Raw genomic sequence first — 12,956 nt, forward strand, 5'->3', positions numbered from 1 at the left:
TGCCTTTAAATCTCTGTTAGTGGATATTAGAGCCATAGATAGAAGAAATATATATGAAAAGAAGATGGAGAACCTGAAGTGCATCTCAGAAGTGTACATCCTAAGTGGTAGCTGCCAACCAATCAAGCAGGTGATGTTTTAGCAGCAGTGAAAAGAAGGATGCCAGCAATGTGTACGTGGTAGCAGGCAGGGGAGGCATCTTTGCTTTCTATGTCCAGAATTTGAAAACCAAAAACAGTCAAGTTTATCAAGGAAATTTGAGAAAAATATACTAGAGCAAGAAGAGCGCCTCTCTGGACACTGAAAGACACGTGCCTACAATTCATTATGAGGGTGAAAAGCTTTTACAAAAGTCAACTCAACCTTTCAGTTACCCTGTCCATGTAATAGAGATCCTTACACTTTGCTAATTTCCTCTCTTCTAAGTCCCCACTTACCCAGTCAAATTATGTTGATCACAACACTGTAGAAAGTATAAACTGACTCATTGGACAGACCACTGAAAGCATCTTCAACCAGGAGTTTTGTTATAGTTGATTGTATAGGAAGGTGATAGAGGTATCTGTACTAGCTTTTTCTCACTTGTTTTGGATTACTCTGAGTCATATGATCCCTGGTTCCATCTCAAACTAGGTACTGCATTCTAAACCCAAGGATCTTTTCAAAGAGCAAGTTTGTGAGCAGCAGAAAAGCAACTGAAGACGTACTTGACTTCTTGGAGATAGATCATTCCCAGTACCAGTGTGGAGTCACCAAGGTAACCCAGAATGTTCAAGAATGCATTTGGAGGGAAGTGGAGGAAAGGGTGTGTATTTTAAAATATAGGTAAATGCTTAATTATTAAATGAGTTCTTTAGCTCTTGTGAAGAGAAATAATAAAAATAGAGGCAAATTCACAGTAGAAACTTCAATTCCGTTTGAGGAAGAAAATCCATATTTGCTTCAACAAATCATTGTTTAATTTACATTATTTATTTCAGCCTTGAGGGCTAAATCTAGGGTCTTGAACATTCTAGGCAAGCACACTATTGCTGAGCTACACTCTGTGTTGCATACAAATTTGTATAACTAATTGTCTAGCCAAATTTGTGCAACACTGAATTGACCTTTCTGTGCTAGAAAACAGAGTAAGAGAGTGTGAACCAGTTCCTCAGAGATAATGCTTGCCTATATGAAATGTCTTGTGTAGTGTGCTGCATTGGAAAAATGTATTACTTGAATAATTTAGTAATTTAAAAAATCAATTATAAACAAACCCAACTTATTTAAAACATGATCATGTAAATTCTACTTTGTCCAAGAAATCCACATATTTTTGGAAATTTCTGGATAATAGATTTGATAATAGATAATAGATAATAGATAATAGATTTATATGGTAGTCAATATCATGTTGTTCTTAATGACATCCATATAAAACTAATTTTTTTGGAAAGAGAATGGGAGGATACAGGATGAATTTTTGTGTATCTAGTTTCTGTCTATCCATCCTCCCTGAGCTTGCCACATCATCCTTCTGCCTCTGCCTCCTGAGTTGCTAGGATTGTAAGTATGTATAACCAAACTTACCCTGCAGTATAGTTTTATGAATGTTATTTGCTTTTTTGAATGTTACTTATATTTTGAATACCTAGCAAATACTTATGTTCCTGATTATCATTCATGGTTTCTTCTTTCCAGCTCATTATTCTTGCCATATGCCACTCATCAGGGCTAACGCTCGTATGAGCTAATGTGAACCCTAAGCGATCAGCATTCAGGAAGGCTTCATCAAGGATGAGCAAATGGAAGTGATAGGGACCTACTGACAAGAGGGGGCATATTTTAAGAAAAGATTCACTTTCACAGTTGTTCAAGGTGCCTCTAAGAAGGGCCACTTGATTTCTTCTATAAAATTTGTGTCTTAGGTAGCTATTCACTTCACCTTTGTTCTTACTGATTATTCTCAGGAAATGCCCAGTCTCTCATGTGTAGGACAAAAGTATTTTCTAGTGCATGGGTCAGTAAACCATGCCTCAGCAACAAGGTGAAGATGCAAGCAATTGAATAATAGATCTATCTATGTAGTGATAAAAATCACTCCCACTATGCTTACGTTCCCCTCCCACCTAGTACTATGATCCCTTGATGCTTACCTGGTTTCTGTGATTACTCTGTGCTGTAAACTCACATGGGAGAACATGGAGCTAAGAACTGCAGATGAGAGAGAACATGTGACTTTTGTCTTCTTGGATTTGGGTTACCTCCCTCAATATAATCTTTATTAGATCCACCAATTTTTCTACAAATACCATGATTTAATTTTTCTCCATAGCAGAATAGTATTCTATTGTGGGATGTACCACACATTAATCATCCACTCATCTGCTGAAGGATATTAGGGTTCTATTTCCTGGAAATAGTAATGTCAATGGACATATTAACACAGAATGGATAATTTTATAGGTTCCCACTCCTAGCCAAAGAACCACTGGCAACTAATGACTTTCAGAGGAGAATTAATCTCTCCTAGGGTAACTCCTCTTATTGGTTGTCTAATGTAGAGGGAGGTCTTCTCTGCAACAATATACATACAAACAAGAATAGTATACTTAGTATGATGTGTGTGTGTGTGTGTGTGTGTGTGTGTGTGTGTGTGTGTGTGTATACACTCATGGGTGCACACACAGGGAGAGAGAGAGAGGGAGACAGAGAGAACTAACAAAAGTAAAATATGTGATCAGCTTGGAGGAGAAACATGGGAAAGAGTCAAAGAAGGATAGCTGGAAGGAACGAGATAGTGAAAGGCATCTGATTTTATTTCAATTAAAATTTATTGAGAAAACAACCTGCTAACATACTAAAATTGTTTTATATTTAAAAAAGCAAACAAGTATTCAATACAACTGTTTATGACTCACCATCCCAGAGAAGGGTTTTTGCTTTGTCCTTTATAGAGACAGTTGTGGACTCTGCCACGTCCTTTGGAGTGCTGTGTGCCTGAGCCCATTTGAAAGTTAGATCATGTTCTTTAAACATTATTATTATTAATAAAGGGGAAGTACAGAAGAAACAGTCAGGTTACCAATATGTCTGATATCCAACGTCCTTTATAATTTTTAGAGTTAGAAAATGAAATTCCCTAGGATGAAAATTGTACACAATAAATAAACCCGTAGGTACAGCTCTCCCAGAGACTACGTTAGTTGTTTGTGGCATCTTTCAAAAGACTCCTGAACTCACCTGATGAGTAAAATTGTACCTGATTGACTTTTAGGTGTTTTTTAAAGCTCACATTCTGGACCAGTTAGAAGAACAAAGAGATGAAAAGATATCTAAAGTCTTCACTTTGTTCCAAGCCAGAGCACGAGGAAAGCTGATGCGCATTACATTCCAGAAGATTCTAGAAGAAAGGTATTAACTCTCTCTGCTATTCTCCCACTGCAAAAGCAACTCATACCTCAATCAATGTGACTTTATTTCAGTACGCTGTAATAGATTGTGGTACAAAGCCTAGTCTGCTGAGTCTGAGTCTTGAAAATCTGTATGAAAAAAAAGTATAAAGAGCCTTTCTGTCTTCCCAATAATCCAGATATTAATTCTGTTTCCTCCTGTCTTCACTTTGGGAAGGATAGTTAATATTTATTTATGGACCTTGGAAGGTGATTGTGTTTCATAGTTATGCCAGTAGCACACCTGAAAAGATTGGCACACACCTAAACAAGACTAAATAATGGTACATTTGATATATGTTGATTTGGAAGGAGAAAGTCTCCTGGGGATACCACCCTAGTTGACTATAAAGAATTATAGTCAACTCACAATTGCTGAGACAGTGGAAATTATTAGGCTCTCCCAAAGATAGGCCCCCTAAATAAATATCCAATACAGAGCAGTCAGCTCTAAAATCAGATGTATGCAAATGGACTTGGCAGGCTGTATTTGTATATTTGTGCATATATATGTGAAAGCAATAATCAAAAAAAGAGACCAAACAACTTGAGAGAGAGAGGGTAAGAGACAGAAAAAGAGAAAGAGAGAGGGAGGGAGAGAGAGCAAGTATGATAAAGATTAGAGGGAGAAAAAGGTGATGTGATACAATTACATTCTAATGAAAATATGTTTTAAAAATTGGCACACATATTCCAAAACCAATTCAGTGGAGGTATAGTTCCTGTGTGTGTGTACATGTGTGTGTGTTATGCATGCTCACACACGTGCACACACATGTGTTTTGGCCACTCTTACTATCACAGCAACTATGGATCTTAATGACTTATAATTGTAGCTTTCTTGTTTCATATCAGGTATGTTAAATAGAAACATTTACAACTATACTTGGACAATTTGGTGTCAGGTCTTTTTTCTAAATTTTTAGTAGAACCATGCAAAGCAAGCTAATTAATTCTTTAAATGAACAAACCATGAACAAGAAATTCAATATTAGTAATAATTTTTCCTTAGTGTAGTTTAACTTCTGGAGGGAAGTCCACAAGGCTTGGTATAAGTTGTTGGATTTACATTTTATTAATTCTTTTTGTCCAAAGATGATCAAGACCATAAAAATTATAAATAAGACAACTTGTGAGAACTTTTTAAAAACTCTCTTATTGCAATCAGTGTAGCATGAGAGTTTAGTTTCTGGGTTACGTTTGTTTAGTTTTGTTGTTATTTGAGAGAACTGTGTCAGTCCTGGTTAAACTAGACCTCACTGTGTAGAAAAAACTGGCCTTGAAATCCTGGTGATTTTCTATCTCTGAGCCTCTTAAGAATGCTGGGATTGCCAATGTATGCTACCACACCTTGTTCCAGTTATTTATACTTATATAAAGTTTTCAATTTCTTCATAATTTATTTTATTTATTTTATAAAATGATGTCATTAAAACTCATTGTTTCTAAATGATTTATCAAAAATTATTATGAATTATATAAGATTCATAAAGTATAGATAATACAGTGCATTCTCATGGCACCATTATTGAGGAATGTTGATTCCTAACATTTTTATATAATTGATGACAATTTAAAAATTATTAACTGACACAATTGTAGCCCTTGAATATTTTCCCTCTTGATGCAAATCTATTTTCTCTGGATCCTAAATTGTTTATTATTTTTTTGTTACATGTATAAATATATAATTCTTATAAAACTATAATTTTATTCTTTAATATGTATAAAGATATTTTATACATGTACTATACAAATATCCTTAACTAGGTAAATGGTTTTACATAGTTACTTCATGTAAATAATATTTCTTATGACTTTTTCATCTATGTTCAAAGCCTCCTTTGAAGTATATCTGTGTTGATGAATGTAGGACTCATAAAATCAAAACAATTAACTTTAATTGCCATAGAGTAGCCCATTGTTTAAATATACTATCATGTATTCCTTAAATAGCACAGATTAAATTTGTGCTATTTAAAATGTCATGTGCTATTACAGTATGTTGCAGTTTTCTAGTGATGTTTTAATATTTCCTCATTCTTTATGTAGGCTTTTCTTGAAGATGATATATCTTACAATGTTCTATTCTCTGATTAGTAAGTGACAAGGCACAGATATGGATGGTCATTCTCTGGGTTTTGGGTTGCCCCAGTTTTGACTTTGTAGGACATTGTTTTCTGATTTACAACTCAGCAATGATCCATGAGATTCCCCTTGCTTCATACTTTCTTATATGTGGTATATTTCTGACATTGGCAAAAGCTATTATTTGCATTTAAAGAATGATATTAACATTTTTGATGTATTGTTTAGAGAGTAATGCCATTTCTTCCATTTTCTCTTATAGAACATTTATTTTATTAAAATAAGGAATTGACTAAAATTGTTATCTGTATCTGTTAACACGTTGTCTACTTAAATTAACCTATAAATGTGTTAAGTTTTGATAAATCTTTAAAACACTTAATCTACTTTGATTCACACTGATACATTTTGTGATAATATTACAATTAAATTTTAAAAAATAAGTTGATTGGCTTGTAATTTAATTTAATTTATATTATGCTATATAGCTTTAGACAAATATTATTCTAACCCTGTAAAAGAATTAGAGAATGTTTTCTTTTTCCATACAGAATGGTTTTCTAATTTCATATTGCCATTGTCTAGTCATTGACGCTTAGAAACATTTGCCTTTAAAATAATATGAATTTAATGTTTTTTGGTGGTTTCATAATTCTTAATGTGTCAAAATATTACATTTTGAGTCAGATTATGAATTATTTATTAAATAAATAATAGTGCAATATTATGAATTATTTGTTTATATTATACATTAGTCAATTATAACTATTATGTATTTACTATGTCTATAATTGTAGTTCCAGAAAATAATCCTCAATAATTCCTAAGTCATTATTTCTAGTAGGATTTATTTTGCCTTTCTTTCCTTTATGATATGCTCTTATTCTATATTTTTTTCCCCTCAACTTCTTTAACTTGTTATCTCATCTTTGTGAGGTGTATTTATTTTCAATGTATTCTTTCCTTTTTTTCTCTGGTGTTTTTGAAGTTTTATTGAAAAATTATATGTTTACAGTATACAATCTGATGTTTTCATATGTAAGCATTTTGTGCAATGATTGCTGCAATCAGCCTAATTACTATATCACCTTATATAGATATATTTTGTGTGTGCTGAGGAGATTTAAGATGAACTGCATTTAACTAGGCATGATGTTGCATGCTTGTAATTCCAGCATTTGGGAAATGGAGACAGAAGGATCAGGACTTCAGAAACAATCTGGATTATATGATATGTATATACTACATAATATGAATTTATAATATATTCTCCCCAGTAGTGGACACATAAGCTACTTTTCTCATTGCTGTGATTAAATACCTGAGTAAAACTGTTAATGAGAAGATGGGTCTACTTTGGCTGGTTCCTAGGGAGCTTTAATGGAGTAGGGGAGATCCACCCTGAATAGGGAAAGCAACACCATGAGGCTGAAACCCTACCCTCTCTGCTTTCTGCCCTCAAGGAAAGTGTGACCTGCCTCATGCTCCCACTTCTGCATGTTCCATCATTATGGATTGTAAATCCCCAAACAAAAACGATACTATAATGTTTTTTCAATTCATAAACATGTGATTTTCTCTATGTATTTCAATCTTCTTCAGTTCATTTCATTAATATTTTAATTTTCTGTGTACAGATATTTTTACCTCTACGCCTTACTTATTGCTAGATAATTTGTTTTATGATACAGTTATAAATGGAATTGTTTTCTTAATTTCTCTCTTTTCTTCGTTCCATTAATCTATTTATGTGACTATTCTGATTGTGTTTGTTAAAACTCCCATCATTTTATATATCAGGTAGAGCAACCTCACATTTAGTTTTAATTATGGTCTGTATTCCAAAGACCAATTTTCAGTCCATCTATGCTTTTTAAAATAAACTGCTTTGTCAGAGGCTACATTTACTCATTAGTAGTGGAGGTATAATTAAAGTCTTAAATCTTCTGCTTATTCTATTGGGTGCAGTGGTAGAAATAATGCAATTTTTAGGTCTAAGTTTTGGTTATTGCCCTTTGTCCCTATTGATGTCAAAGCCCCTTAGTTTAGAATAAAAAGAATCTACATTTTCTCTGCAAATCCTAATAACACAGAGCAGAAACTATTTTTTTTTTCTCGGATTGTTTGCAAGCTTGAGTTTTAAGGAAGTTTGCAACCTTCTGGCAGTAAATATTTACAACCTTCTGGTCGTAAAAATCATGCCTTTTCAGTCTGCATGGCTCTAAAAGTTCTCTCCAGCCAACCCTGTGCTTTCCAAGCTGTTCTGAGAGCACCTCCTCTCAGTGAGTTTCTTGGTCCTTATGGCTTTCTGGGTGTAAATGCTCTTCTCTTAGTGGCATGTCTTAAATTTCTTAAGTGTTCTTTATTCTTCATTGTTTTAAAGAAATATATGATGGTCTTGTTTCAAAAGAACTATCTTCAGTTTTACAAAGCTCTCCTCTTTAGTTTCAGTGTGTTTCTGAAGCTAATCAGTTTTGGTTTAAGTTGGTTCTTCTGTTGTTGTTGTTGTTGTTTTAACTTTTATTCTTTTACAATCTAGTCATTGCCCACCTTCTGCTCTGCCCTCACCCCATTCCTCCTGTTCCCTGTCTCCAAGAGGATGTCCCCACCCCCTGGAAGGCCTCAGGACCTGGGACCTCAAGTCTCTCAAGGGTTAGGGGAGTCTTCTCCCACTGGAGCCAGACCAGGCAGTCCACTGCTGTATATGTGTCGGAGGCCTTGGACCAAATCGTGTATGCTGTCTGTTTGGTGGCTCAGTGTTTGAGAGATCTCAGGGGCCCGGGTTAGTTGAGACTGCTGGTCTTCATACAGGGTTGCCCTCCTTCTCAGCTTCTTCCAGCCTTTCTTACTGATTAAGTTAGTCACTTCCAAGATGTCTGTTTAGTGACTTCTTTCTCTCTGTGAAAATTCTCATTCAGCTCATGAATTATTTTCTTAATTTTACTAAATTCTCCTGTATCTCACTGACTTCCCCTCGAGTATTTTGAACTCCTCTTTAGGAATAGAGTCCCTTGATGTTGGACTGTATTTGTGGCTGTGTCACTTTTTTTTTATAGACAAAATACTTGAGCTAAGTAACTTATAAAGAGGAAATGTTTTATTTTAGCACACAGCCTCAGATGCTTCAGTCCATAATTAGTTATTTTTGTCTCAGGCTACAAAGCTGGGTGATGAATCATGCATGATAAGTACTTTAGTGTAGGACAGTGGAAGGCAACCTGGTTTCTGGTCGAGCACTGGCTAGAGACTGCTGGAGACCCCAGGTGATCCTGAGGGGCCAATGTGCCGATTTTTGACTTGGGAGGTGGCACTTTTGATGTGTCAATCCATACAATTGAGGATGGAATTTTTGGAGTCAAATCAACAGCTGGAAACACCTACTTGGGTGGAGAAGACTTTGACAACCAAATGGTCAACCATTTCATTGCTGAGTTTAAGTGAAAGCACAAGAAGCACGTCAGTGAGAACAAGAGTCCGGCATCTCCACCCTGCCTGTGAGCAGGCCAAGGGTACCCTTTCCTCCAGCATCCAGGCCAGTATTGAGATCTATTCTTTCTATGAGGGAATTGACTTCTATACCTCCATTACCCAGGCTGGATTTGAAGAATTGAATACTGACCCGTTCTGTGACACACTGAACCTTGTAAAGAAGGGACCTTCGAGATGCCAAACTAGAGAAGTCACAGATCCATGATATTGTCATGGTGGAATGTAGATGAAAAGTATACCCCAGTTTCCTCAGGGCAGGCCTGAGGTTAAATACTTTTTGCAAGGAGGAGGGTCTGGGAAGGAATGTTTAATTGGCTAAGCTCTCTGGCCTTTAGGTACCTCATTAATATGGAGATTTGTCTTGAGGCTCCATGGCCTGTTGTCATGCTCTCTGCCTGTGGAGGGGCTAGTGGGCATCCTACGAAAGAAACAAATCTATGGAAGTCTGAGGCCTTGTGTCAAGAGCCTGAAGTCTGGGAGTATGGTGACCAGAAACCAGGTTGTCTTTCATGGTCCTACAATTTATTGTAAATGTTACTACACAAATAATTGAAAGAGAAAGGAAGTTGCAAGAGTCTCATCATCCCCACAGGATCTGACTTTGTTGATTCTATGTCTAGAAATAGCATTTCTTCTAGACTATTATATGTTTGGTTTATAAATTTTCATAGCAGTCTTGTATAACCCTTTTTAATTCTTTGGGGTCATTTGTATCATTTTCTATTTTATTTATAATTATATTAGAATTTATTTTTATTTTTTATATTCTGTCTGAACTTCTTTTCCTTTTTTCAATCATACTTTAGGGATGCTCTTGCTTTGATCCAAGAGAACATAAGAGCTTTCATTGCTGTGAAGAACTGGCCCTGGATGGGGCTCTTCTTCAAGATCAAGCCCCTTGCTAAGTCTGTAGGAGCTGGAGAGGAGATAGCTGGCCTGAAAAAAGAGTGTGCACAACTACAAAAAGCTTTGGAGAGTTCAGAATCCCAGAGGGAGGAGCTGAAAACAAAGCAAGTCTCCCTTGTCCAAGAAAAGAATGATCTTCTTCTTCAGTTGCAGGCTGTGAGTGCTCCCCACCCCTGCTTTATAGCTAGCTTTCAATTTGACTAAATAGTTCCATCCACATTGCCGACTTGAGAAAAATATCAGAAGCATGCACTAGCTTTTTAATAATGTAAATGCTTATTAAACAGAGAGTGTGGAAACACATAAATAAAAATCTTTGTATCAAAATGAAATGATTTTAGTATGTTTTAGAAAAAGAATAAACCTGGCCTGGGGGAAATGCTCAGTTGATAAAGGCCTTGCCACAAGTGTGAGGACAGGGGTTTATATACCTATAGATCATGAAAAAGCTTAGCAAGAGGAGTGGCCACCAGTATCTCCAGAATAAATTCTGAACATTGAGATGGGAGATCCCTGTGGCAAACTGTCTAGTTAGTTTAGCTGGTTTATGATCTCTGAGTTCAACTGAGAGACCCTGCCATATTTGTTAAAGCAAAGAACCACCTAGAAAGGCACATGATATCAGCTCCTGACCTTTACATATATGTACGTCTATGTGCATTTATACGCAGGTGCCTACTACACTCATGTATACATGAAAAACAAGAAGAAGTAAGAGGAAGAGAAGAAAGAAATGTCAAATTATCAGTGGGAGTTCTGTGCATAATATCATCAGCAGCTATTATAGTACCAGGAAGATCTAGATTTTGATTTTGAGAGAGTCTTACTCTGTGGCCCATGTTGACCTGGAACTTACTATGTAACACAAGCTGGCCTTGAACTCATGGCATTCCTCGTACATCATCATCCTGAGTCCAGGGATTACAGAAATTAGCCAGCATATCCTACTGTTGCTCTGGCTCTTAACTGACAGTGACTCACTAGTGAGTCAGCAGATGGGATTTTAGTAGGTCACACAGAAGCTTGACAGATCTCCACCTTTTTTTTGCTGTGTACTCATATCTCCTTAATTTTGTCTTCCTGCTTTTTTTCTCTGTAGTCCAAGTCATTAGTAATTAGTTGAGTTCATTAAGATCATTCTCAACCTTGGTGTAATAACAAACACACTCGTGAAGAGTAATTGAAGAGAAGATACCAAGGCCTTATTCTCAGATATTTTAAGTTCAGAGGATATGTGGATCTAAAGAACCTGCATATGTGATTTTGTTTTTTGACAGAGCTATAAACCACTATTTTAAAGAAGACATGCTATGTTCCTTCTGAGGTTACTTCTGCTCCTGTAACAGGCACATTTTAGTTTCTAAATTCACATTCCAGGCACACCAGTCTTCCTTTTTAATCTGACACCTACATAAAATTTCCAGTCCCCTCTCACATACTTTCTCTATAGTCCTTTGGCTTACTGTGACCCCAAATACTCTCAAGGGCAGGGATGCAATTTTATTTTTATTAAACTCTGCAAAGCACAGTGCTAGGTTGAATAATCCTGGGTTCAAATACAATTATGTGTAGTTTGATTTGAAATTCTTGCTACTTAAATCTACTGAAAACAAAACTAACTGAAAACAAATATAAATAATTTCTTTCAGAAAGACACAGTTTATTATTTTGTTTTGTGATGTTATTTGCCAATGCTTTCAACAGGCTGTATCATAAGTAACACTTTATATCAAAACTGACATTTCTGAAATGTATTAAACAGAGCAGTTATTCTAGAATTTTAGGGTATGACAGCCACATTTTTAAAAATAGGAATTCCTGGTTCTCATTCCAAATCTACTTAGTGATCCTTACGGTTAAGAAAAAAATGCCATTTTGTATCAGTTAGAAGAGACCTGATGTATTAGCTACTTTCCATACCCCTCCCCTCCTGCATTAGGTTGCTTTTTAATGGGTATAGTGTTTTTGTAATGAAATTATATTTTTTCCTGTCAGGCAGTGTCAAATTCAAATTTACATGTAAATGGATAACAAGGTGACAATTATTTTTATGTTTTTTTTGTCCCAATCTGCTTTTTAATTACATGCAAGTATTAAGGTCAGTTCTAGGTTGAGGAACTAGCAATACAATAGATGAAAATAGTTAAAAAAACAAGCAAGACAATAAACCCAGATAGTCAAAGAACAAGAAAGGCAATAAACAGATCTCATGATCATTGTTTCTAAAGGTTTATCAGGAAAACCAAAATATCTGAGCCTACTTCCCTATCCTAGCCCCAAATCATTCTCATGCCTGAAGCCTACTTCTTTGTTCTAGCCTAAGATTTAGATTCCTGCATGAAATTACTTCTTTGTTCTAGCCTAATATCAGATTCTTGCCTGAAGCCCATTTCCTTGTCCTTGGCCAATGTCAGAGTTCTTCCAAGTAGCCCATTTCTTTGTCCTTGGTTAATGTCAAATTCCTGCCAAGCAGCCCCAAGAGTTCTCCACATTTCCCCCCCTTTTTTTATTTCATAAACAAGACTGAGCCTGTCTTAGGTCATTCTGACAAGAATGCCTTTCTTACTCGTGAAATATGCATTATCAAAAGCAGTGCACTTATGTCTTAGGTTGGTAAGGCTCTGTGCAGAATCTTACCCGTCCTTGCCTTGCCAGCCTGTTAAATTAATAACTCTGTCTAGGGGTCCATTTTCAGTTTCAAACCATGTACTTTGGCTGCCAACATGTTGATGTTGTTAAAGACAAACTTCAACACAATGGGCAGGAATAGAAGTACTCCCAGGACAAAAAAGGGTAGCATGATCAAGCTATATATTCCATTCTTGAAGCTTAACCAAACTGGAAATACTGACCTCAAGTCATGGATAATTTTATCAGCAGGATCTTCAGCATCAAATCAGCAGAGCAGCATTTTGTAAATTCATAATCTCACTATGCAAAGTTAAAACATCCAGAGAGGTGCTAGACTTATGACAAATACCCTGCAAGTGTCTTTAAACTTTTTCCTAATTATAATGACTATCATTGTAAATTTTAGAAGTA

General features: G+C 35.8%; 1 protein-coding gene across 1 annotated transcript in view; it reads left to right on the forward strand.

The window, feature by feature from the left end:
• Myh15 (myosin heavy chain 15) overlaps nt 1–12,956 on the forward strand; it is a 117,137-nt gene that overhangs the window by 52,477 nt on the left and 51,704 nt on the right. Inside the window, exons 20-22 of the mRNA XM_034514859.2 lie at nt 634–757; nt 3,257–3,393; nt 9,815–10,070. Of these exons, the coding sequence (XP_034370750.1) occupies nt 634–757; nt 3,257–3,393; nt 9,815–10,070 (517 nt within the window). The remainder of the gene's footprint in view (nt 1–633; nt 758–3,256; nt 3,394–9,814; nt 10,071–12,956) is intronic.

This window comes from Arvicanthis niloticus, chromosome 12, assembly GCF_011762505.2.
Source record: "Arvicanthis niloticus isolate mArvNil1 chromosome 12, mArvNil1.pat.X, whole genome shotgun sequence".
NCBI lineage: Eukaryota > Metazoa > Chordata > Mammalia > Rodentia > Muridae > Arvicanthis > Arvicanthis niloticus.